At 35.8% G+C, this 23469-nt stretch overlaps 1 protein-coding gene across 1 annotated transcript; it reads right to left on the minus strand.

The window, feature by feature from the left end:
* Positions 1-1572: 1572 nt before the first annotated feature.
* On the minus strand, positions 1573-18118 carry LOC136032306 (mediator of RNA polymerase II transcription subunit 7-like). The gene is made up of 3 exons (XM_065712594.1): positions 17395-18118; positions 11034-11237; positions 1573-2096 (listed from the first exon to the last, which is right to left on the minus strand). Exons 1-3 carry the CDS (start codon positions 17596-17598, stop codon positions 1827-1829), a joined length of 678 nt encoding a protein of 225 aa, XP_065568666.1. The 5' UTR covers positions 17599-18118; the 3' UTR covers positions 1573-1826.
* Positions 18119-23469: the final 5351 nt, after the last annotated feature.

Consider the following 23469-nt stretch of genomic DNA (forward strand, 5'->3'; position numbering starts at 1 on the left):
CTGCAATTTTGCCCTAAAATACTTTGAAACATGCTCCAAATTCAAATTTTTCTTTTCGGGCACTTTAAAATGTAGGAGGGGGTAATCATTCCCTAACTCTGTCATCAAAACTCTACAATACTTAGATTATCCTGATGATTCGAACGTCCTAGATGAAAATGTTAGCAAAAAGAAGCATTTTTAAAATGTTTCGAGTGCTCAAGGCGGATTTGTCTACGGATTGTTTTGGGTACCCGTCTATCCGACAGTATTTTAAAACAGTAAGCTGTATGAAAATGTGGTTCTATTCCGCTTTCTAGGGTTGTAATGAGAGAAAAAATGGGCCAAATTTAAAGCTTTGACGCTTCTAGGCCCAAAGTTTTTGCCGCTCCTTTTGGGGGGACTCAAAGATTTTCAGTAAAATCCCCGATAATTCGGGGATAGTGGAAGCACTGTGAAAGAGAGAGGTGATTGCGAACTCTCGGCTGCCATTCTTGGGAGATATCTGACAGTTTATAAGTGGCCATAGAGTTCCTGTGTTGTTTTAAAATCACTTTTCTATGAATAGGCAAAACGGCGGCTGAGTGCACCTGGCACTTTGACGATTATTCACATTAGTCAAGGTTTTGTTAAGAAAAAATCACTCAGTGATAGTTCATTTTACCTCCTGGTATTGTGCACTCCTAGGCCTATTGGTAAACACGGACCTGAGAGAAAGGTTGAGATGGCTAGGTCACGTTCTGCGAAAGAAAGATGACAGGTGGCTACAGATCGTCCTTTTCAGCCAAACATCTGTGACAAAAAGAAAAGCACGTCGTCCCCAAAAACGGTGGGAGGATGTCATAAGGAAGGATGAGAGGGGAATTAGAACTTCTCGGGAGGGTGTAAAGAGGAAGACTGAACAGATTAGGATGAAGGGGAAGTGTGAGTAGCTTTGTTCACCTCAGGCGGCTTGGTGCTACAGTGGGGTCTTAGTAGTAGCAGAAGTACCAGCTTTAGTTCAGCTAAATCTGCTTAACCTGAGAATATTTTTCCAAAATAGGTATTTTTATGTGCTGATGACGGTCGCTGTGTATGTGATCGAAATATCCAGAATTTATATAATTGTTTTTTTTTACTGTCTAATAAAAGGATTTATTCCTGATTTGCACTGTTATTTTTTCTCAAGAATAATCTAGGCCTACTTTGGAGATTTGATTTTTACAAAACATAGTTCCAGATAACAAAAGAATTTTGAATAACTATTACTTACAGAGAAATTTCGCAATAGATTACTCATCTCGAGTTAACTAATTTGCTTTGAAATTTCCAGCTTGCTTAATAAAGTCATGAATAACTGCATTAAAATTAGTGTTGTTGCTTTTTTTCCTCAGCACCCCTTCTTCTTCCAATGCTAAAATACTAAAAAACCTAGTTTTGCCAGTTATTGATACTCTTGGGATCTTGGGATATCTGTGTTTATTTTTCCCGCAGGAACGTATACAGAAGTACCAACACCAAGCCGAATGAGTTTATAAATTTTAGTTGAAACAACAGATGGTAATTGGAGTACCACCGGCGTATCTTAATTAGCCCATGTTTGTCTCCCGACTCTTATGGAATTAACGTTTATAATTCAACAATAGAGCCAAAACGAAAAAAATATACACGTAAATCTTAGTAATTGATAACCCCTAAACTAAGATTGAAATTTCTTTTCATTGCCTACCTAAAGTACAAACTTAGCAGGTAATGACGACAGTGAAGAAATAGCGCGGGGAGCTAGAGGCACTAATATCGTCTCAGATTAATAGACTAAGGGGAAATAACGACACCAAGGTAAAAGCATAAATGATAAACATCTTTAGTTACATAGCATCAATTATATCACACATAAGTTTATCTTTAATACTACAACCACTGATATCAGTATCCTTGGGAATCTCCTCACCGCGAAGCGTATCTTGTTGGGGAATCAAGAGTTTGTTCATTAACTCTAACTGAGATTCATCTGGCAGGGTTTGAGCTGCTTGTTGGAGTACATCTAAGGCTTGATCTAGATGGCGTTGAAAACGCTCTGCTGTTTCAATCCGCTGTCTTTTTTGCATCTCTAGCATAACTCGAAGCGTTTCACGGGCCTACAGGATAAATATAAATTGAAATAGTAATCGATCGATTGAAAAATTTTAAAGCAACAACTAATTTTTTTCAAAAATGCTACCCTTTTCATAAATGTGACGGCAAGATTTCATATATTTGAATGAAACCAAAATTCCACTTTAGTTGCAGTCTGTTTAACTTCCAATCGAACGTGTTAGAAATCTCTTTCTTGGGGAGGCATAGGGGTTCCAAAGATCAAAGCAAAAAGATGTAGAACTTATTGAGTCTGTCGCTTCAACTCAGTATTCACAAAGACTAATTGGCCATTACCCTCAGCTCTTAAGGGGAGGGGAAGGGTGACCAGTTTTTTTCTTTTCTTGGGGGGAGGGGGTGGAAACATAAAAACAGTAGATTATTTTTCATTTTCCAAAAGAGGGCTAACAGCCAAATGACAGTGAAGGAGGGACCCATCAACTTCCATATTTTTGTCATAATTTTCGTTTGTATGAAGTAGATTCGCCAACTTATTTTTTTTCAAAAAAATGTTCACATTCAGTCCTAAAAATCAAAGAACAAAACTGAAAGAAGCAATGAATACACACCTACTTTGATGCTGTTAGAGATAGCAAACATTACGCCATGTGACACATGACCTATATTGTGCATTATTTTAAACCAAAATAGCATAATTTAAAGTCAATTTTTTGTTAAAAATTGTTAAGTTAATAGATTTTCTAATTATGTTCAAATCAGATTTGCAATTCATTTCTCCCAACTGTAACTTTTTTCAATTTACAATACGTTAGCACAGTTCATCAAAGAACCATAGCAAAGTAAAAAAAAAACTGTAAGTTTAAGTTCAGTTAATATCGTATAATATATAATATCGTATAATATATAATACCGTCGACTGACGAAGAAAAATGGGTTTCCTTTATTTTTAAGATATACAAATCAAGATTGTCAGTTTTTATATCAAAAGCAAAAAATAGTCCAGCAGTAAAAGGCAAGTAAATTTTCTCATCAGTTGAAAGATCAGAAACTCCTTGACCGATCATCATAGATTTCTTTCTCGTAAGTTATTAACAATTTCATACTGTGACTTGCTGAAATCACCAGTTATGTCAAAAATGGAGTAAAAGAACAAAGAAAAAGCTTATTGATACAACGTTTACATATTTAACATATTAGAACTAAACAAAAATCAAATACTTTTTCGGTTGAAATTAAAAAGAGGGGTTTTAAATCCAAGGACAAATAGAAATGACCCTCTGTGCGAAGGGGATACCACCCCCTTAATTCCCTGATCCTTCAGACAAACAATTAATCTATGAATGACTCAACAACAAGCTAAAGCGACCAGTCAGAACAAACACAGAATAAAAAAAGAAGAAAAGAACAAAGAACCCTACTGGTAAATGAAATCAAGAAAAATAAAATAAGGTGATGTACCCAACACCAGCAATTAAAAACACGTCTTTAACTTTATGTACAAGTACTTCATATAACAAACTTTATAGTTTTTAATATATTCTTTATATGCCAATTTACCAGTCCCTGGCACCTAAAACATGATTTTGACTTTAGATAAAGAGAGTCTGACTTGTGATGTACTAAAAATTTAAGAATGTATATCAGTGTAAGATGGATAGCACTTAAGATTTCGAAAATTTAATTTCTATGTAAACAATATTATTACTTAATTGTTAATTGCCCCAAAGTAGATACTGTTGGTTAATCAACTACCAGGAATCTAAAAAGTAAACAAGAGCTAAGAGCTCATATGGCACTTGTGACGAGGCATGAAGAGCTAAGAGCCAAGAGATCATATGGTATGAGCTCTAACACAATTCTATGAATATAGATTGATTTAAAAGGAAAATAAGAGGTTTAATGCCGGTCAGGATTCAAAATAAGAGCTCTGAGTCACGATGTCCTTCTAAATATCAAAATTCATTAAGATCTGATCACCCACTCATATGTTATAAGTACCTGATTTTTTCTACTTTTTCCTCCCCCTTTAGCCCCCCAGATGGTCAAATCCGGGAAAACGACTTTATCAAGTCAATTTGTGCAGCTCCCTGACAGGCCTACCAATTTTCATCGTCCTAGCACGTCCAGAAGCACCAAACTCGCCAAATCACTGAACCACTCCCCCCAACTCCCCCAAAGAGAGTGAATCCAGTACGGTTCCGTCAATCACATATCAAGGACATTTGCTTATTCTATCCACCAAGCTTCATCCCGATTCCTCCACTCAAAGTGTTTTCCAATATTTCCCCCTTCAACTCCCCCCAATGTCAAAAGATCTGGTCGGAACTTGAAATAAGAGCTCTGAGACATGAATTCCTTCTAAATATCAAATTTCATTAAGATCCGATCACCAATTCGTAAGATAAAAATACCCCAGTTTTCACGTTTTCCAAGAATTCCGGTTTCCCACTCCAATCCTCCCAATGTCACAGGATCTGGTCGGAATTTAAAATTAGAGCTTTAAAGCACAAGATCCTTCTAAATATCAAATTTCATTAAGATCTGGTCACCCTTTCGTAAGTTACAAATACCTCAATTTTCAAAATCACCCCCCCCCCCCAAATCCACCAAAGAGGGCAGATCCGGTCCGGTTATGTCAGTCACGTATCTTAGACAGGTTTTTATTCTTCCCATCCAGTTTCATCCTGATCTCACCGCTTTAAGTATTTTCAAAGATTTCCGGTACCCCCAACTGCCCCCCCCCCAATTACGCTGGATCCGGTTGAGATTTAAAATAAGAGATCTGAGTTATGAGGTCCTTCTAAATATGAAATTTCATTAAGATCCGATCACTCCTTTGTAAGTTGAAAATACGTCATTTTTTCTAATTTTTCAGAATTACCCCCCCCCCCCCCTCCAATCGAGCAGATCCATTCCAATTATGTAAATCACGTATCTAAGACTTCTGCTTATTTTCCTCACCAGGTTTCATCCCGATCCCTGCAATCTAAGCGTTTTCCATCATTTTAGGTTCCCCCATCCCAAACTCCCCCAATGTCACCAGATCCGGTCGCAACTTAAAATAAGAGATTTGAGACACGATGTCCTTCTAAATATCAAATTTCATTGAGATCCGATCACCCGTTCGTAAGTTAAAAATACCTCGTTTTTCTAAAGACCAAATTTACCCCAAAGAGAGCGGATCCGTTCCGGTTACGTCAATCATGTATCTAAGACTTGTTATTATTTTTCCCACCAAGTCTCATCCCGATCCCTCCACTCTAAGTGTTTTCCAAGTTTTAGATTTTCCCCTCCCAACTCCTACCCCCAATGTCACCAGATCTGGTCGGGATTTAAAATAAGAGCTCTGAGACACGATATCCTTCTAAATATCAAATTTCATTGAGATCCGATCACCCGTTCCTAAGTTAAAATACCTCATTTTTTTAATTTTTCAGAATTACCCCCCCCCCCAACTACCCCAAAGAGAGCGGATCTGTTCCGGTTATGTCAATCATGTATCTAGGACTTGTGATTATTTTTCCCACCAAGTCTCATCCTGGTCCCTCCACTCTAAGTGTTTTCCAAGATTTTAGGTTTCCCCCTCCCAACTCCCCCCCAATATCACCAGATCCGGTCGGGATTTAAAACAACAGCTCCGAGACACGATATCCTTCCAAACATCAAATTTCATTAAGATCTGATCAACCGTTCGTAAGTTAAAAATACTTCAATTTTTCTATTTTTTCCGAATTAACGGGCCCCCCACCCCCCCCCCCCCAGATGGTAAAATTGGGAAAACGACTATTTCTAATTTAATCTGCTCCGGTCCCTGGTACGCCTGCCAAATTTCATCGTCCTAGCTTACCTGGAAGTGCCCAAAGTAGCAAAACCGGGACCAACAGACCGACAGAATTTGCGATTGCTATATGTCACTTGGTTAATATCAAGTGCCATAAAAAAAAGACTGCTAATAACTGATGAAAACTGGTGAGATGGTGCTGGTGCAATAATAGCCCCTTAGTATCAGGTAAATCACATGTTATATATATGTTTGCATATGTTGCAACTAAAAAAAAAAAAAAGAAAAGAAAAAGATAAGAAAGAAAATAAAGAAAAAATAATATATAAAAAAGAAGTAAATCGTAACTGTATACTTCAACAGTAAGTTTCAATATTATTACTTGGTATCTACCAAGTGACATGTAGCGATCGCAAATTCTGTTGGTCTGTCGGTTCCGGTTTTGCTAGTTTAGGCACTTCCAGGTAAGCTAGGACGATGAAATTTGACAGGCGTATCAGAAACAACACCAGATTAAATTAGAAATTGTCGTTTCCCCGATTCGATCATCTTGGGGGGGGGGGAGTGTTGGGACGGTTAAATTAGAAAAAAATAGAAAAATGAGGTATTTTAAACTTACGAACAGGATATCGTGTCTCGGAGCTCTTATTTTAAATTTCGACTGGATCTGGCTACATTGGGGGGAGTTGGGTGGGGGAACCTAAAATCTTGGAAAACGCTTAAAGTGGAGGGATCGGGATGAAACTTGGTGGAAAAAATAAGAAGAAGTCCTAGATACGTGATTGATATAATCGGAACGGACCCGCTCTATTTGAGGGATTTGGGGGGGGGGTTAATTCTGAAAAATTAGAAAAAATGAGGTATTTTTAACTTATGAAGGAGTGATCAGATCTTAATGAAATCTCGTATTTAGAAGGACCTCGTAACTCAGATCTCTTATTTTAAATCCCGACCGGATCCAGAGTCATTGGGAGGGGGAGGTGAAGTTGGGGGGGAACCGGAAATCTTGGAAAACACTTAAAGCGGAGAGATCAGGATGAAACTTGGTGGGAAGAATAAAAAGTCCAAGATACATGACTGACATAACTGGACCGGATACCCTCCGGATCCGGTGACATTGGGGCAGTTGGAGGGAGGGGAACCTAAAATCTTGAAAAACTCTTAGAGTGGAGGGATCGGGATGAAACTTGGTGGGAAAAATAATCTGAAGTCCTAGATACGTGATTGTCATAACCGGAGCGGATCCGCTCTATTTGGGGGAGTTTGAGGGGAGGGGGTTAATTCTGAGAATTAGAAAAAAATGAGGTATTTTTAACTTGCAAAGGAGTGATTGGATCTTAATGAAATTTCATATTTAGAAGGACATCGTAACTCAGATCTCTTATTTTAAATCCCGACCGTATCCAGCGTCATTGGGGGGGGGGGGGGGTACCGGAAATCTCGGAAAACACTTAAAGCGGGGAGATCACGATGAAACTTGGTGGGAAGAATAAAAATATGTCCAAGATACATGACTGACATAACCGGACAGGATGACTGACATAACAGGACAGGGGAGATCGGGATGAAACTTGATGGGAAGAAAAAGCACAAGTTATAGATACGTGATTGACATAATTGGAACGGATCTGTTCTCTTTGGAGGAGCTGGGGGGGGGGGTGTTGATTTGGAAAAATTAGAAAAATTGAGGTATTTTTGACTTAAGAACAGGATCTTAATGAAATTTGATATTTAGAAGGAACTCATGTCTTAGAGCTCTTTTTTTCAAATCTCGACCCGATCTGTAAACATTAGGGGGAGTTGGAGTGGGAAACCGGAAATCTTGGAAAACGCTTAGAGTGGAGAAATCGGGATGAAACTTGGTGGGTAGAATAAACAAATGTCGTAGATACGTGATTGACGTAACCGTACTGGATCCACTCTTTTTGGGGGAGTTAGGGGGTGGGGTTAAGTGCTTTGGCAAGTTTGGTGCTTCTGGAAGTGCTAGGACGATGAAAATTGGTAGGCGTGTCAGGGAGCTGCACAAATTGACTTGATAAAGTCGTTTTCCCCGATTAGACCATCTGGGGGCTGAAGGGAGAGGAAAAATTAGAAAAAATGAGGCATTTATAACTTACGAGTGGGTGATCGGATCTTAATGAATTTTGATATTTAGAAGTACCTCGTGACTCAGCCTAATCATAAACATAATTGGTACAGTTACATCAAGCAAAACAGCTTGATTTGCATATTCAACTTAAGCTTTACTTGTTTTAAGATTTACTTATTCATTTATATTAGTACCTGTTGTATGTTTTTTTCTGGAATTGTTTATTTCATTTCTGTTTGTTTTGGATTTCATTTATTTTTTAATAGTGGTTTCTGGTCATTTTGGGTTTGACTTATTGTAGGTTTCTACTTATTCTCATCTTAAGTTTAATATGACTTTTACTTTCCTTTAGAAAAAACTTTTCGGACAGTTTTTTTTTTAATTAATTTTGTTCGTTTTTGTTTGCCAAAGTTTCAAGTTTTTCAAAATTCCCTATTTTCAAATAATTTTTCATTTCAAAATAAACCAACAGTTTGGGCAAGAACTAATAAAATTAAACCTAATATCTGATGTACTATGATATTAATTGCTGAAAGCTCACCAGCTCAAGATTTTGTTTCACCCAGGGCTGGATTTAGAGCTTTTACGCTTTTAGGCCCTAGCATTTTTGCTGCTCCGTTTTTGCAAGACTTTCAAGATTCATAGAAATAACAAAATTGACTGTAATAGCTTATAGAAAAGTTCTGTTTCATTTTAATTTATCTGACAACCCATCTACAAGAACAAAAAAAAGACAGATAACAAATGAAGAAAATAAAACGGACACAAACAGGAATAAATACAGCATGGAAGAGTAAACAAATATTCAAACAAATAAACTGAAAACTCAATAACTCATCAGATCAGAACACTAGACCTTGGACAACCTGCTATGTGCTTCTGTAAGGTTTTACAAAGTTTTGAAACTGTGATTTCTGGGTCTGCTAGGCTGTATTTATTCATCAGTCATTTATTAACACTTTTTACAATTTACTTTTTTTAATTAATTCTTATATTGTTCTTTTTCTTGAATTTTTTATGTTATATTTGTTTATTAATTTTTTATTTAATGAATCATTTTTATCAAAAGAATATCATAATATTAATAATATACTTATTAATATATTTATATTTTATTAACTGATCAATGACTATTTATTAATCAGTCTTTAGCTGTGCATCCAATATTTCAAAAGTACTTGGCAAAACAGATTTTCCCTCTATCAGTTTTAGGAAATATTCTCCAGAAAGGCATATACATGCTATGAGGCAGCACAACAGCATTATAAAGACTGGCAAGCTGAAACGGGGTTTTTTGGTAACAACTGAAGCATGGGAGGTAAATGTTTGGTGATAAATGTGAAAAACTGCAAATATGGCACATAAAGGTGCTGATAAGAAGGACTACGTATGAGATGCAGTCAACTGCCTTAACACTTATAGATGCGGTCAGCCTGTGATGAATAACTGTTATGGTAATTAAGAAGAATTAATTCTGATTCTTCTGAATTCAATGGTTGGCTGAGATTACTGTATTCATTAGATTAGGTGGATTACTGAAATATACTCAGCAGTCTAGAGGTCACTACCAACACCATTACACAAAAAATATGCTGATCAGAAATACCAGATTTAGGTTGTTTTCCCCATGCATCCAAAAAGCTATTGGGGAAACAGAGTAGGCGAAGCAACAGTTTCAGCCTGGCTTCTTTACAAACAGGAATTGGTCTTTTATGGGCAACAGGACGACTATTTCTGGAATTCGGGATCTGATCTGAATATTATGACTCAAGAACATATTGCATAGCAGTCTACTGATTGTAGGGCTGGCTTCCCTTTTCCAGTTTGGAGCAACACAGCAGTGTGGGTATAAAGACAGGAAGAGTATGCTTTTGAACAGAAAACACAGCAAACACTGTCTTTTGAACAGAAAGACACCTTTTGAAAAAGAGAACAGCTTTTATATGCTTTTGAACAGAGCTCTCAGGACAAATTGAGAACCAGATGCACTGGGATCAATGAGCGTATTTGCCGCTTTGATAAAGTATCTATGCACCAAAGTAATTTAGTGACTTTGGAATATCACACTGCCTTTCCATGATGATAAATAAATGTTCGAATACAGATAAATCATTTTATTAGATAGTGATAATAACATTCACAAAATATACTTGATATCACATTTTTTTACCACCTTTTAGGAATCTATTCCGTTTGGTAGCCAAACAGCATCTTCCAATTACAAGACTATATCCACATATCCATATTCGACATATGTCAACAGTGAGGTCAGATTTTTCGCCTGACATCGTCTGCACTAAGGCTTACAATACCCTACCGCTTGAACTGAGAGGTAGGAGCTCCCTTGGTTCTTTCAAAAAGAGAATAAAAAATCATCTTGTTTTGAAATAGTTTAAACTGAATAAAGATTTTAAATAGATAAGATATTTTTAGCCATTATTCAGTATTTTTTTGTGTGTGGGAGTTGGAGTGGTTTGCTCCTTGATGAAAGTGTGGGGACTTCTAAGGATGTTTTTGCTGGTAGGGGTCACGGTTATATCAAGAAGTGGAGGGAGAGCCATTGTGCGTATTTAGTTTTGAGGTGATAAGGGACACAGCATGCATTTTTTGCATAGAGATGAGAGATTATGCATGTTATGACTGTTATATATTTTTTTTTAATAAACCCAAGTGAACTGAACTGACATTTATTGGTCTAATCTTAGAATTTCTGCTGATTATGCTCACTGTACATATGATTGAAATATCTAGTATATTTTGTGAATGTTATTATCATTGTCTAATAAAAGGATTTATCCCTATTCAAACTTTTATTTATCATCTATGCACCAAACACTGCATTGGGTCTAAATGGTCAGGAGGGGTTATCCCTCTGGCTCATAACTCAATACTAATTCAAAAGCTTGGAGAACATTTTGGAAACAGTAATAGGATAAAAGGGAATAGGTTACAGTAACAGTCTACCTTTCTTTGGATGGGAGTAAGATCTCCAGAGTATAGTATTAATTGTACAACACTCTGAACATATTATGAAAAAGCAAGCATTATGTACTTCCTGTAACCACCTAAAGGATGGTTATGTATATTAAAAAAGGAAAAAAAAAAACAAACCTGATGAGGTCTGAATTCATTCACTAGATGGTGCATATGAATAAACAGCAATGTGATATCTTCAAGTTTTTCCTGTCTCCTAGGTGACTCTGGGCATTTTATGAGAATGTCAAGAAGGTCTAGGAAGCTTGCCAAGATTGAGTGATTCAACTTTTTCAACTCTCTTCTGTGATCATAATTACAAGGGTGCAAACGCCTAATTTTCTGCAATAAGCAATAGTATTAACATAGGATTTTTTTCTTTATCAAAATACAACCAATCATAAGCTCTAAGATATCCACAATAAATCATTTCATGAGAAAAATAAAAGACACATAATAAGGGAAGTGTGTAACATTTGTGGAGGCTCCATGGTTTTGATTTTAAAAATCTATGGCAAAAAAGTATCCAATTACATCCAAATTAATTACCTTAATAACAAACTTAAAAACCAGGATGGGATAGAAAATCCCCAATTTTGCTCTAAAGAATCCTCTTAGAAAAAAAACTATACATTCGGCTTGAATAGATAATTAAAAAGTACTTTCTACTTTTCTGAAGTATTAACAACAGAAACATTAGCCAGCACTTCCCAATCCCTCAAAGGAACACTGATGAACGCCTTTGTATTCATTATTTTCAGCATACAGGATATGAAAATTCAGTTTTAGACCTACAAATTTTCTTGTGTGGTAGCCAAACCAGCAACAATTGATATTCAATGCCAAATAGTTAAACAATATATATTCAATAGAGGTGGACCAAGGATGGTTATTTTTTTTAAGCTTTTGTTAGAATGGTATGTAATATAATATAATATGCAATTTTACATTATAAACTTACCTATGGGCTGAGCCAGGTCAAAAAGCAGCAGTAGCACAGAAGAAAACCTAGTTTAGGGGATTTTTGTAATTTTGAATAGTAGTTGTGCTAGGTTGATGAAATTTCCAGGAATAGATCTAAATCAGGCCCAGAAAAATGTTTCCAAGCTTCTGCTTTTACTTCAGACCCCATTCATCCCTCCAAAAGAGTCAGACTTTAAACACACCTTTATTATGTCATATGGCAAATTAAAAAAAGCTATTTTTATACCAAGCATATACAATTTCAAGAGCCATTCTAGAAATAATCAGTGTTTCAACAAATTACTGTTTCACATTTCAACGACTATATGTAGCATAAACGAGTCATTAATATCTTGAAAATTATACACTAAAAGACTTAAAAACAAATGACACAAGATGAAACATAATACTTTATCAAACATTTGTAAATCCTACTGCTCAGCACATCATGGCACCTAACCTGATAGTAAAATGCTAAATTCTGTCAAGGACGTCCTGTAGGCTATCCTAGTAGTTATGGTAACTGTACATCAATATTTTCACCTCATAATATATATATATATATTTGCTGAATCATTCATTAATTTTATATATATATATATATATATATATATATATATTACATAAATGTAATATAGCAGGGCACAAAAATAGATGTTGATATAGGACAAAATGTCAAGCCACAAAATTAATAATAGTTTTTAAAGTGATGATTAAAATTCAGTGTTATAAAACACAAAAATTATTTTGCTACAAAATATAAAAAAGTGTTTTGTTTTTAAAACTTAAAACAATTATACTGTGATTCACTATGTTCCAAAACATTTTTGTTTTGCAGGAAGAGTCAAAATGCCATCAATAATAATAATATACTGCTAATCTTGACAATTGTGAACTTTGAAAGGTGATCAGAACTCCTTTTGAGAAATTTTAATAATGTGCTTTCGGGAACTATCTCTGCTGGCACATCAGACCATATTCCAAACGTTAATCAGACAAAGCTACTGTACAAATATTTCCACCTATAGGTTAGCCAAAGAAGATTCTAAGTATAAATAAAGTTGCAATGTGTCACCCTTGTTGCCTTGACTTGGATAAGGATTTTATTAGTACATTTTTAAAAATTATGATACTGCACATAAATGTAGAACTCAACAGGTGCTATATCAAAAATAAAACTGGAACATGGGAAGGGGGAGGGGCCATGACTAATGGCCAAAGGTTTTTACATTGTGCCTTACTTTTGCATTTGCTTAATAAAGCTGCATGTTTCAAGTATCCAAGTAAAAGGAGAGCAACTATATTCAATCAACATGTTAAATGAAACTATGACTGAAAATGTTTGTCTAGTGCATAACAGCCCCCATTATTTTGAAAACAAAATTGACTCACTCAACCCCAAAGGTTGGACAAAGAGACCCCTGAGGAGATAAGCAGCACTAAAACGTACAAGGACAGAACCCCAAAAATAACATCACATTTAAATTTTAAATCTAGGCAACCTTTTTCTTGTTTTGATCTAATTATCAGGATTTCTTTGTTTCCAAGTAAACTAATACCACCACCAAGGAATTAGGAGTAATTTAGACTTAAAAGCATAACTTTGTTGCACCTAGAGAGTCATATCTACCCAATAGGTAGATCTTTCCTAGCTCTAAGACTAAAAACCAAATTTTATCTACTATTCTACAAGTTGTTCCTCCAAACTCTCAAGAAATTTCAATTCTTAGAAGTCACTTATAGCTTAGTTGTTACAGTCATAACAACAATAATGACTAGACAAAATTAAATTCCTGATCACAAAAGTTTTAATATTCTGTCTTTATTGGGAAAAATAAGCACCAGATTCGAGAGTCTGAATGGTTACTACCACGTGGTGATGAAGCTCTCATACAATCAAAGGTTGCAATATTTTTGGTATGTCAACTGAGGGTTTAAAGTTTGTATAACAGTTACAAATACTGCAGATCTTCTCTTGAATATATATATGTCCAGCTTAGCATCCTGGGCTGAAAAAGGACCAATGAGACAGGCTTGAGATGAAAGAAAAAAAAAAGAGCTGTGACAACTATGCTACAGATATGAAGCAACTCAACATGTGATGTTAAACCGAAATAACAGAACTAGACTCCCCTCAATCATCATAGACATGACTACGCAATTTCAAATATCAATTTCAACTAAAATGTTCAAACTCTCTAGCTCATCATAGTTAATTACCTAACCTTGAGAGCCATCCAACTAAAGGATCAAACACTAGACTTCAACAAATCAAAGAGAATTGTCTACAATAAAGCTTTGTCCAGCTTCTAGTACTAAGACATATTGCAAATTATTCCCTCATTTTACTGATAATGCTTTAGGAAGTAATGTAGCTTATCATATGGTTTTGCCCATGAATGTTATTGTATTGACACTGGATACATGATCTACCCAGGGTAGCATTTGCCAATTTGGTCAGCATAGTTATTTTATCTTATCAATTCACTTTCCAGTTACAATTGTATAATTTTTAATTATTACTTTTCTTCTTGAAGTTATAAGCACATTTCTAAAATCCAAGCAGAGGACAACAAAATAAACAAGGAAAACAGAGAGAGACACAATCTTGACACAATAAACAGCATTTGGTTTTCGAAGTATTTCTTAATTCCATAAACAGTATATCCCATAAGCATATAACATAACAAAACAAATCATTCATACTGAACAAGAACACAATATACCCCACTATGACCATAAATATTACAGCTTCACATTCTACCTTTAATAAAGAGGTTCCAACTAAACCTGTGAAAACATTATTTAGTGAAACAACATGATCAGACAACAAGTTCCAAGAATTAATGAGAAATTTTACAAAGTCCAACTTTCCTTAAAAATCATGATTGGTGCAAATTTAATGAATTTAATGACTGAACTGAGAGAAGTCACTATAAGATAAATTCTAACAGCCTTCAATAACTAAAAAAGTGTTAAGCAAATCTGATCTATCCCTCCTGAATTGCAAAGACTACTTAACCTTTGCTCATAAGGTAAACATTCCAAAATGGGACAAATTTAAATGCTTTGCAATTACTCAATGATCTCTGACTCTGATTTTTTGTTTGTGTATACCACAGAGATGAGCAGCCTTCAATAAAATAAGTTAATTCTTTTGATATAGATCAGTCTGTAGAATGCTTTATGTACCACAGTTGACATTTGTTAATCAAACTTTATGTCATTAAAAAATTAATATAATGATCTCTGATAGAATCAACAGGCCATGTTTCTACATCAGCAGTGAGATAAGATTTCCTGCAGTTAAGAGTAATAAGGCTTCAGTGCATTATTTTTTTTCCAGGGCTACTTCATATGGAAGGAGTGAACTTTGAATGGTACTCAGTTGATTGAAAAATTGAAAATTCTACTGTTTTTTTTTTCAAAATTTAAAAGATTAGAGGGCAACTGAACTTGCCTCCTATGCCCTTTTTAGCTGCATTTCCCCAAAGATATCTGATCGAAATTTTTAGATGGACATCTTGTTTAAAATAGTCAAAGGGTCAAATAACTACCTCCAAGGTTGACATCTCCCTACAGCTCCTGGGGAAAGATCTGTAAGTTATTGAAGTTGCCCATTTGTATATATAGGACTTATTATTGGGAAAAGAGGGAATGTCTGATCCTGGGTCTACAAAAAGGATAGATAAAGTACAAGTGACTCAAACACCATCTCCTCTACTTACTGTTGAATTGGTCCAATTAGTCACTCAAATATCTGACCTAATATATACAGTAAGGCCACCATGTTGATACCATTGCCTTTTCATGTAAAATTACATGTAAAAATTTATGTAAAATTTTTCATGTAAAAATTATATCCCTCTAAAGCAAGCAACTTTAAATTATGGATATTAAGCCATGTGCTAGTTAAATCTATGACCTGAAAAACAGAAATAACCTATTAGCTAAATCTTCCATAAAGCTATAACTTGAATTTAGTCCTTGGCAACTGAGATGAAAAATACTAAAAAATTTTCAGTAAAATTTTGTAGTTCATATAATTGACTACCAATAAGGTGAACATACCACTTGATGCCTTTTTTATGTTCTTTACAAATGTAACAATGCTTCTACTGCAAATTCCAATTGAAGCACTTTTTGAGCAATTAAAAACAACAAATTTTCAATTAAAGTATTAGTTATCACTCATTTTTGACCAAATAATACTATGTTTTCTCAGTGCTGTTTTCTTGGTCATTTTTGACAAAATAATACTACATTTTCTCAGTGCTAAAATTATTTATAATAAGGTTAGGTCAAAAAGTGCTTAAATTTGAATTTGCAGCAGAAGCAATTATTATATTTATAACAAACATAAAAAAGGTATTGAGTGGCATGTTCACTTTATTGGTAAGCCAATTATATGAACTGCAAAAAATTTACCAAATTTTTCTGGTTTACAACATAACCAGACCTATCTAGTATGGCAAAACATACTGTAAATCTTCAATACTGCATACTGCATGCAAATATCATACCCAAGGCACAAACTTCTGCTTGAAACATCATTACATCTAAGCCAAAAATCTATTTTACTTCTCTCTAAATATTACCTTAAATTGCATTTGCCAGCAAGATAAGGTGGTAGATCCTCCTGTAGGTTCTTGCTGGTGGTGATTGATGTAATTATGTTGGCTTAGCTTCCCAGTCCAGTCTCCACTCAGCCCTCTTCCAGTCCCTGTTGACTCCAGCCTTGAAGGAGTTGGGAATCTCAGCTTGGATGGTTGACTTGGATAGGCTATTCCAGAGGGGGACCACCCAAATGGAAAAGAAGCCATGTCATTCTCTTCTCTAACATCCAGGCAGGTGAAGCTTCAGTCTGTCACCTCTTGAATTGTTAGCCATGGAGGGGTGAAGATCTGGTTCAGGTGACTGGATTTGAAAATTTTGTGTGCCATGATCACATCTCCTCTATATCTTCAATACATGAGGGTTGGAAGTCTCAGAGACCTTAGGCAATCCTGGTAAGGGGCATTATTTAAGCCATGGACAAGTTTGGTTGCTCTTCTTTGGACACTTTCAAGGGCTCTTGTGTCCATTTTATTTTGGGGAAAGGCCAAAGTCAAGCCAAACTCAAGGTGGGGACAGACAAGGGATTTAAAAAATTTTGTAACCACACATGACTTTCTGGTTACAAAAGAGCACTTAATGAGTTCAAGAGCTTGATTAGCTTTTGCAACCTGAGCCTGAGTGTGGCTATTACTCTCAATTGCTATTAACAGCAACATAACAAACCTTTAGAATTAGGCTACACTAGACCTACTAGCCTATTCATTTGAAAAATATGGGAATTGAGAAATCTCTAGAGAAGTTGGTATTAATAAAGAGGAGGTTAGAGACTCAAAAAATTTTAAGAATGGGTTAGACACTGGATAGGGTTTGAAAATCCCTTTCCATGTCTTAAATGGTTAGTAAATCTATTCCTCTAGATTTTATAAATATCATGATAAGCTACTTAAAAATATAGTAATATTTTCTATGTTTACTTTACCTGGCTTTCCAAGGGCCTAATAACAGCATCATCCATGTTCATAGGAAAGCCAAACATTTGATACCCATCTCTAGGTATAGCTGGTGGAGGTAATGATCTGCCTCTCCTTATGTTTTCATCACTGTAAAGACTAATGTACTGAATCGGTGGTAAGGGCAGAGCACTCTCGTTCTGAGGAGTAGTTATTTGTTGTTGTTCAGTCATCTTTGATCCCAATATCCGCCGTGTTCAACTTTTAAATGACTTCAATGTACCAAACAATATCGCCAGCTTTCGATTTTTTAGTGAGAGAAAGTTGAAACCCAAATAGAGTGATTTTCCTCTCCTTTAGAGGTTAATTTTGTAAAAACTGGAACGAAAAAAGTCAGAAAAGTAACTAATTTATTTTCTTTTTGCTGACCTGAAACGAAATGTTTGTCTACAAAAGAAAATTCCACTCCCCCCTCTTTTGTATTTTCTCCTTTGTCTTTTTTGGGAATTTATTTTCAATTCATATATAAGAAGAGCTTTCTGGCCATACTTTGCTAAAGTTTATAGCTACTAGTCCACATAATGTGTTGCTTATTGAAAGCTAAGCTATGTTCTATTTTAGCCATTAGTCTGATTCCGACCTCGGTGTTTTAGTGTTGAGCTCAACAATATTTTGCTCATCATCTGCACTTGAGTGCAACAGTGCACATAAATCAAATATAAAACTAGATAACCATTACAAAAACTATTTCTTTTGCGAAAGTTTTGTCTATCCGGACCACCACAGACAAATGTATCCTCTAAAAAATTCAGTGTCACTACAATTACGATAGGCTATTTCACTCCTGAAAGTATGGAGTACTAGTTTTCGACCAAATTGTTTTTTTGTCGCGCTTCACCCTTGTGTCAAAAGAAATTGCAATTCAAAGAAAGTCAGAAAAAATTTCGGCATTAGATTTTACATCACCCTCATATAAAAAGCAAAAAAAAGAAAAGAAAAGTTCGGCAACAGTCCAGTACCAAAAACTGAAACAAAATCATGCTTTTGAGTCTTTTTGAAACGTCTAAAATATATTTGGTTTGTTTCTACTGACATAATCAGAGTCTTGGTTGATACAAAGCCTTCAGTATGTGGTCATCTTTACCCTTAGCCCCTGGGTGTACCGGATTCTTATTAGTTAGTGGGGCTACTTTGGAATGTATACTGGGGTGAGATGTTGATGTTGAATCCCATGGCCTTTCTGGTGAAGAATCTAGAAGCCCTTGGTGAGCTCCTAAATCCAAAGCCAGAATTAGTAAGGAGAACGACGGGGAGTTGATAACCAAGTGAGTTCTTGATGAACTCTTAAGTCTTGAGCTAGCAGTGGCGGAGGAAAAGTGAAGATAAGCCTGAGGGCGAAAGGCAAAGATACCCAGTAATCTAAACCAAATGCTTGTGTGTTTTTTGAGTAGGTCTAGTCCATCTGGTTGAATCCACCTTTGTGCCTTTACATGAAGACTAGGTACCATAAGCTAAGCTGTCCCCCAAGATCTGGGATTTTTTCGACCTTACTTGTGCCAGTGAAGAGATGAACAAGGAGTATTGCTGAAGTACAAATAACTGCATTGGGTGCAAGCCGCAAAGAGACCTATTGTCATGGTGGAATCCTGGATGTAGTTTGAGGGAAAGGCTACAGGGGGTGAAACTCGATATTTTGTGTGTCCAAGTTCCCATCAAGAGAGGGATCTGAACCTGACTAGGCCACTCAAGAAGCTACGTCGTCAGATGGTGAGCAGTCTTGAATACACCAAATAAGCGCTGGATGGCAAATCAGTAGGGATAACTGAAGATGTAAATGGAAGGTTTCTTCAAGGCCACGCCCTAGTCCAAATTTGGAAGTAAATTTGTCGCATGCAGAGGTCCAGAGAAAGTGATCAGAAACCAAGGTTTATGACGAGTGGAAATATTAGATCCCTATCCAAAGAGGCAACGAGCGTCAAAGAGAAGGCGTGACTGCGAAGTTGCACTAAATCCTTGGAAACGGTTATAGAAGAAAGATTTTCTCTCCAGGAGTCAACAAGGGTAAGGGCTTTTAAAACTCCAAATGAGAGAGGAACTCAATGGACAATAATTGGTGGTATTAGTATAATAATAGCAGTTGTAGTAGTAGTGATAGTAGTTGTAATAGTAGTTGCAGAAGTAAAGTTCAAATAGAGTTTTTTTTAGTCCAATATCCTCCTCAGCACATCATGAAGGCTTAAACTTGGTAACTCTAGCCGTTCCTGTGACATTGGTGATATACCCTTTCAGAAACTTTGAAGTATATAGTTTTTTCTTTATTTAGTTCACATCTCTCTGGTCATTTCTGGGAAGGTTTACCTTAACCGTCTTATTGTTTTGAAATCCCAAGATCAAAGGTGTCCCTTGTCCTCTATATCAACACCTCTATGTCAATAATGGACAACTTATATAACTTACAGCCCTTGCCCCAGTGGATGTGGGTACCATATTTTCCCAAAGGTATAGCTATCGGACCTTCACATTATTTTCAACAAAAAGCTGTTTCTAAATTTAATTGGATGTGCCTTGGGGGACGGCAGCTAAAAGGGGTGTGGAAAAGGGACTGGTTTCTCTTTAATTACTTTTTTCTTAAAAATGGTAATAGAGGTTTTACGACAATTCCTTCTGCAAGAAATTTCCTGGAAAAAAATACAATGGAGCCTTATCAATTTTCAAATTGTTTTTTTGTCGCGCTTCACCCTTGTGTCAAAAGAAATTGCAATTCAAAGAAAGTCAGAAAAAATTTCGGCATTAGATTTTACATCACCCTCATATAAAAAGCAAAAAAAAAGAAAAGAAAAGTTCGGCAACAGTCCAGTACCAAAAACTGAAACAAAATCATGCTTTTGAGTCTTTTTGAAACGTCTAAAATATATTTGGTTTGTTTCTACTGACATAATCAGAGTCTTGGTTGATACAAAGCCTTCAGTATGTGGTCATCTTTACCCTTAGCCCCTGGGTGTACCGGATTCTTATTAGTTAGTGGGGCTACTTTGGAATGTATACTGGGGTGAGATGTTGATGTTGAATCCCATGGCCTTTCTGGTGAAGAATCTAGAAGCCCTTGGTGAGCTCCTAAATCCAAAGCCAGAATTAGTAAGGAGAACGACGGGGAGTTGATAACCAAGTGAGTTCTTGATGAACTCTTAAGTCTTGAGCTAGCAGTGGCGGAGGAAAAGTGAAGATAAACCTGAGGGCAAAAGGCAAAGATACCCAGTAATCTAAACCAAATGCTTGTGTGTTTTTTGAGTAGGTCTAGTCCATCTGGTTGAATCCACCTTTGTGCCTTTACATGAAGACTAGGTACCATAAGCTAAGCTGTCCCCCAAGATCTGGGATTTTTTCGACCTTACTTGTGCCAGTGAAGAGATGAACAAGGAGTATTGCTGAAGTACAAATAACTGCATTGGGTGCAAGCCACAAAGAGACCTATTGTCATGGTGGAATCCTGGATGTAGTTTGAGGGAAAGGCTACAGGGGGTGAAACTCGATATTTTGTGTGTCCAAGTTCCCATCAAGAGAGGGATCTGAACCTGACTAGGCCACTCAAGAAGCTACGTCGTCAGATGGTGAGCAGTCTTGAATCAGAGCCTTATCAATTTTCACTTAAGCAGCACCTATTGTGCTAACCTTGATATTTAGAGCTAATGTAGCATTTAAATTTTTCAATAAATAATTCCTTGGCCAGGTATTAACTGATATAGTTTTATTATCCTTAAATCATGAAAAGAGAAATCACCAATGCAACAGCATTAACACACACACACAAAAAAAAGAGAGACAGAAGGAGAAAAGGAAGACTGTATTCCTAAATTAGTGATTAACATAGACCAACACTTGAATGAGGCCTTAACCCTACTCATCCATACAATCACATAGGTCAAACAGCATAGCCACACACAATCAACCATAAAGAATAATCCATGGACAGGCAGTCCTGTCGTCAATAAGTATAAGTCGTCATTTACCAAACTATAGAAAAAATAATATAGACAAATAATTCAGAGGCAACACCCAACATGAGGGCTCATCAGGAGAATACACTGGCCTATATAGGGTTTCGCCACTCTAAATTCTCTACCCAGCACAGTGTTGTGGCTACCACAGAATATCCATGGCATCGCCGCGTCAGGTATCACCCCCAAAATATATGCATATGAAAGAAAAAAAACAGCAAATGTAAAACAACCAAGTAAAACCAAAACAAGCTTATCCTTTTAATATATCCCTCCCTTTAGCAACAATAGGTAAACTAAATATTATAAATTTTACCAAATCACAAATATTAACACATTGCAAAAAACCTGAATGAACTAAACAATTATAGAATTCATCTTTACCATGTGGCTAATTTTTAAGAAAATCCGCTCAATTAGAAACACAATTCAAAATAAATGGCGCTGCGACAACATTTTTCGAACCTCCGAAATTAGTTGAAAATTTCTTTAAGTATTTCTGGATAATTCTTTTGATATTTATTTAAAAGTTCGTTATAATGAAAACTAAATTTTTTAAATTGCCAAGTTAATTTATTTGCAGAAAAACCTCTTGATATCAATTTTTGGCTTCAGATTTTACATATATTTTTAAAATCAATATAATTACTACAAATCCTTGCATAACGAAGTAACTGTGAGAAAAACGCTGAATATGTGATATTTGAGTGTATATTACTTTCAGGAAATGGGAAACTAATCACTTCAAAATCAAAATCATCCGTTTTATTATACATTTTAAAACTTAATTTATTATTATCACAAATATTAATATTTAAATCTAAGAAATGATCTTCATGGCCAGCGCCATGACTAGGCTCAAGAATAATGTTTGATGGATATATATTTTTAGAAATATCAATGAAATCCTTAAAATTTAAGACCAAAATATCATCTAAATATCTTTTATTATTTGACAAAGCATGTTTTAAATTAATTGGATTATTCTTATCCATCGTATGTTTATATTCTAGTTGACTTAAAAACAAGTCAGCTATAAATGGGCTGGCATTCCCCCCCCATGGGAATTACCACAATTTGCTTGTACAAATCACCCCCAAATCTTATATAAGTATTGTATAAAACAAATTCCAATAAAACAAACATTACAGAATGCGTGTTTTAAACTTGGTTGAGGAACTAAAATATTCAGTTTGAATTAGATTTTACTTCCAACTCAATATTTTTTTATGGTCTGTTAGTTGTAAAATGAATTAAAATGTTCGTTTTTTAGTTTTTTTGGCTTAAGGGCTGAAACTGTGGGAATTGTATTTAAATTTTATTTACATCAAATGTCCTGTGGTGGCGCAGTGGATTTGACCTTAGCTTGGTAATACGGGACCCAGAGATCGAATCACGCTGCAGGAATGCACTGCAGGGCCGACGCAGGGACCATAGTAGTCAAGAAGCGTCGTTAATTCTTAAATAAATCTTAAATAACTATCAAATCAATATTTCTAAGCCCGACTTGGCTTCTTTTTCCTTTGCGCTGTAGCTTAACATCTGTTTAAGTTTTATTTTCAATGGATTTGAATATTTGATTGTAAAGAAAAAGAAAATAAATTTTTATGCTATAACACAACATACACAGCTTTTAAAGGTCTTAATCATACACATATATAAATATAAATTTCATGTATAAATAGAAAACAGCTAGATCATTACGCAGCGACAACTTGGCATTAGAAGCTTTTTGTTAGCTCTTATTCTTGCTTGGGCCTCAAGTATTTGTCTGTGCCCTTTGGCTCTTGTCATTGACGATATTGTGTCTTTGGCACATTGAAAATAGTGGCCTCAATTCTTTGGAGCCAGTAATTTTGGCCTGATCATTACTTCAGCTGCCCTATGGTGGCGCAGTGAATTTGACCTTAGGTTGGTAATACGGGACCCAGAGATCGAATCATGCTGCAGCAATGCACTGCAGGGCCGACGCAGGGACCTTTGTAGTCAAGAAGCGTCGTTAATCTGATACCATACAATTGTATTTTCTGAAATTACTTCAGCTTCTTTGACTTGCTTCTTTTGCCAGATTTGTTTTTCGGCTCTCATACACTTACCATCATGACAAAA

The sequence above is a fragment of the Artemia franciscana genome, chromosome 10 (genome assembly GCF_032884065.1).
Source record: "Artemia franciscana chromosome 10, ASM3288406v1, whole genome shotgun sequence".
Lineage (NCBI taxonomy): Eukaryota > Metazoa > Arthropoda > Branchiopoda > Anostraca > Artemiidae > Artemia > Artemia franciscana.

Coding starts and splice junctions, on each gene's coding strand:
- LOC136032306 (XM_065712594.1), bottom strand. CDS start 17,598: ATGACTGAACAACAACAAATAACTACTCCTCAGAACGAGAGTGCTCTG. Junction 11,238..17,394: donor TTAGGCCCTTGGAAAGCCAG/GTAAAGTAAACA, acceptor TGCTTATTGCAG/AAAATTAGGCGTTTGCACCC. Junction 2,097..11,033: donor ATGAATTCAGACCTCATCAG/GTTTGTTTTTTT, acceptor TTTATCCTGTAG/GCCCGTGAAACGCTTCGAGT.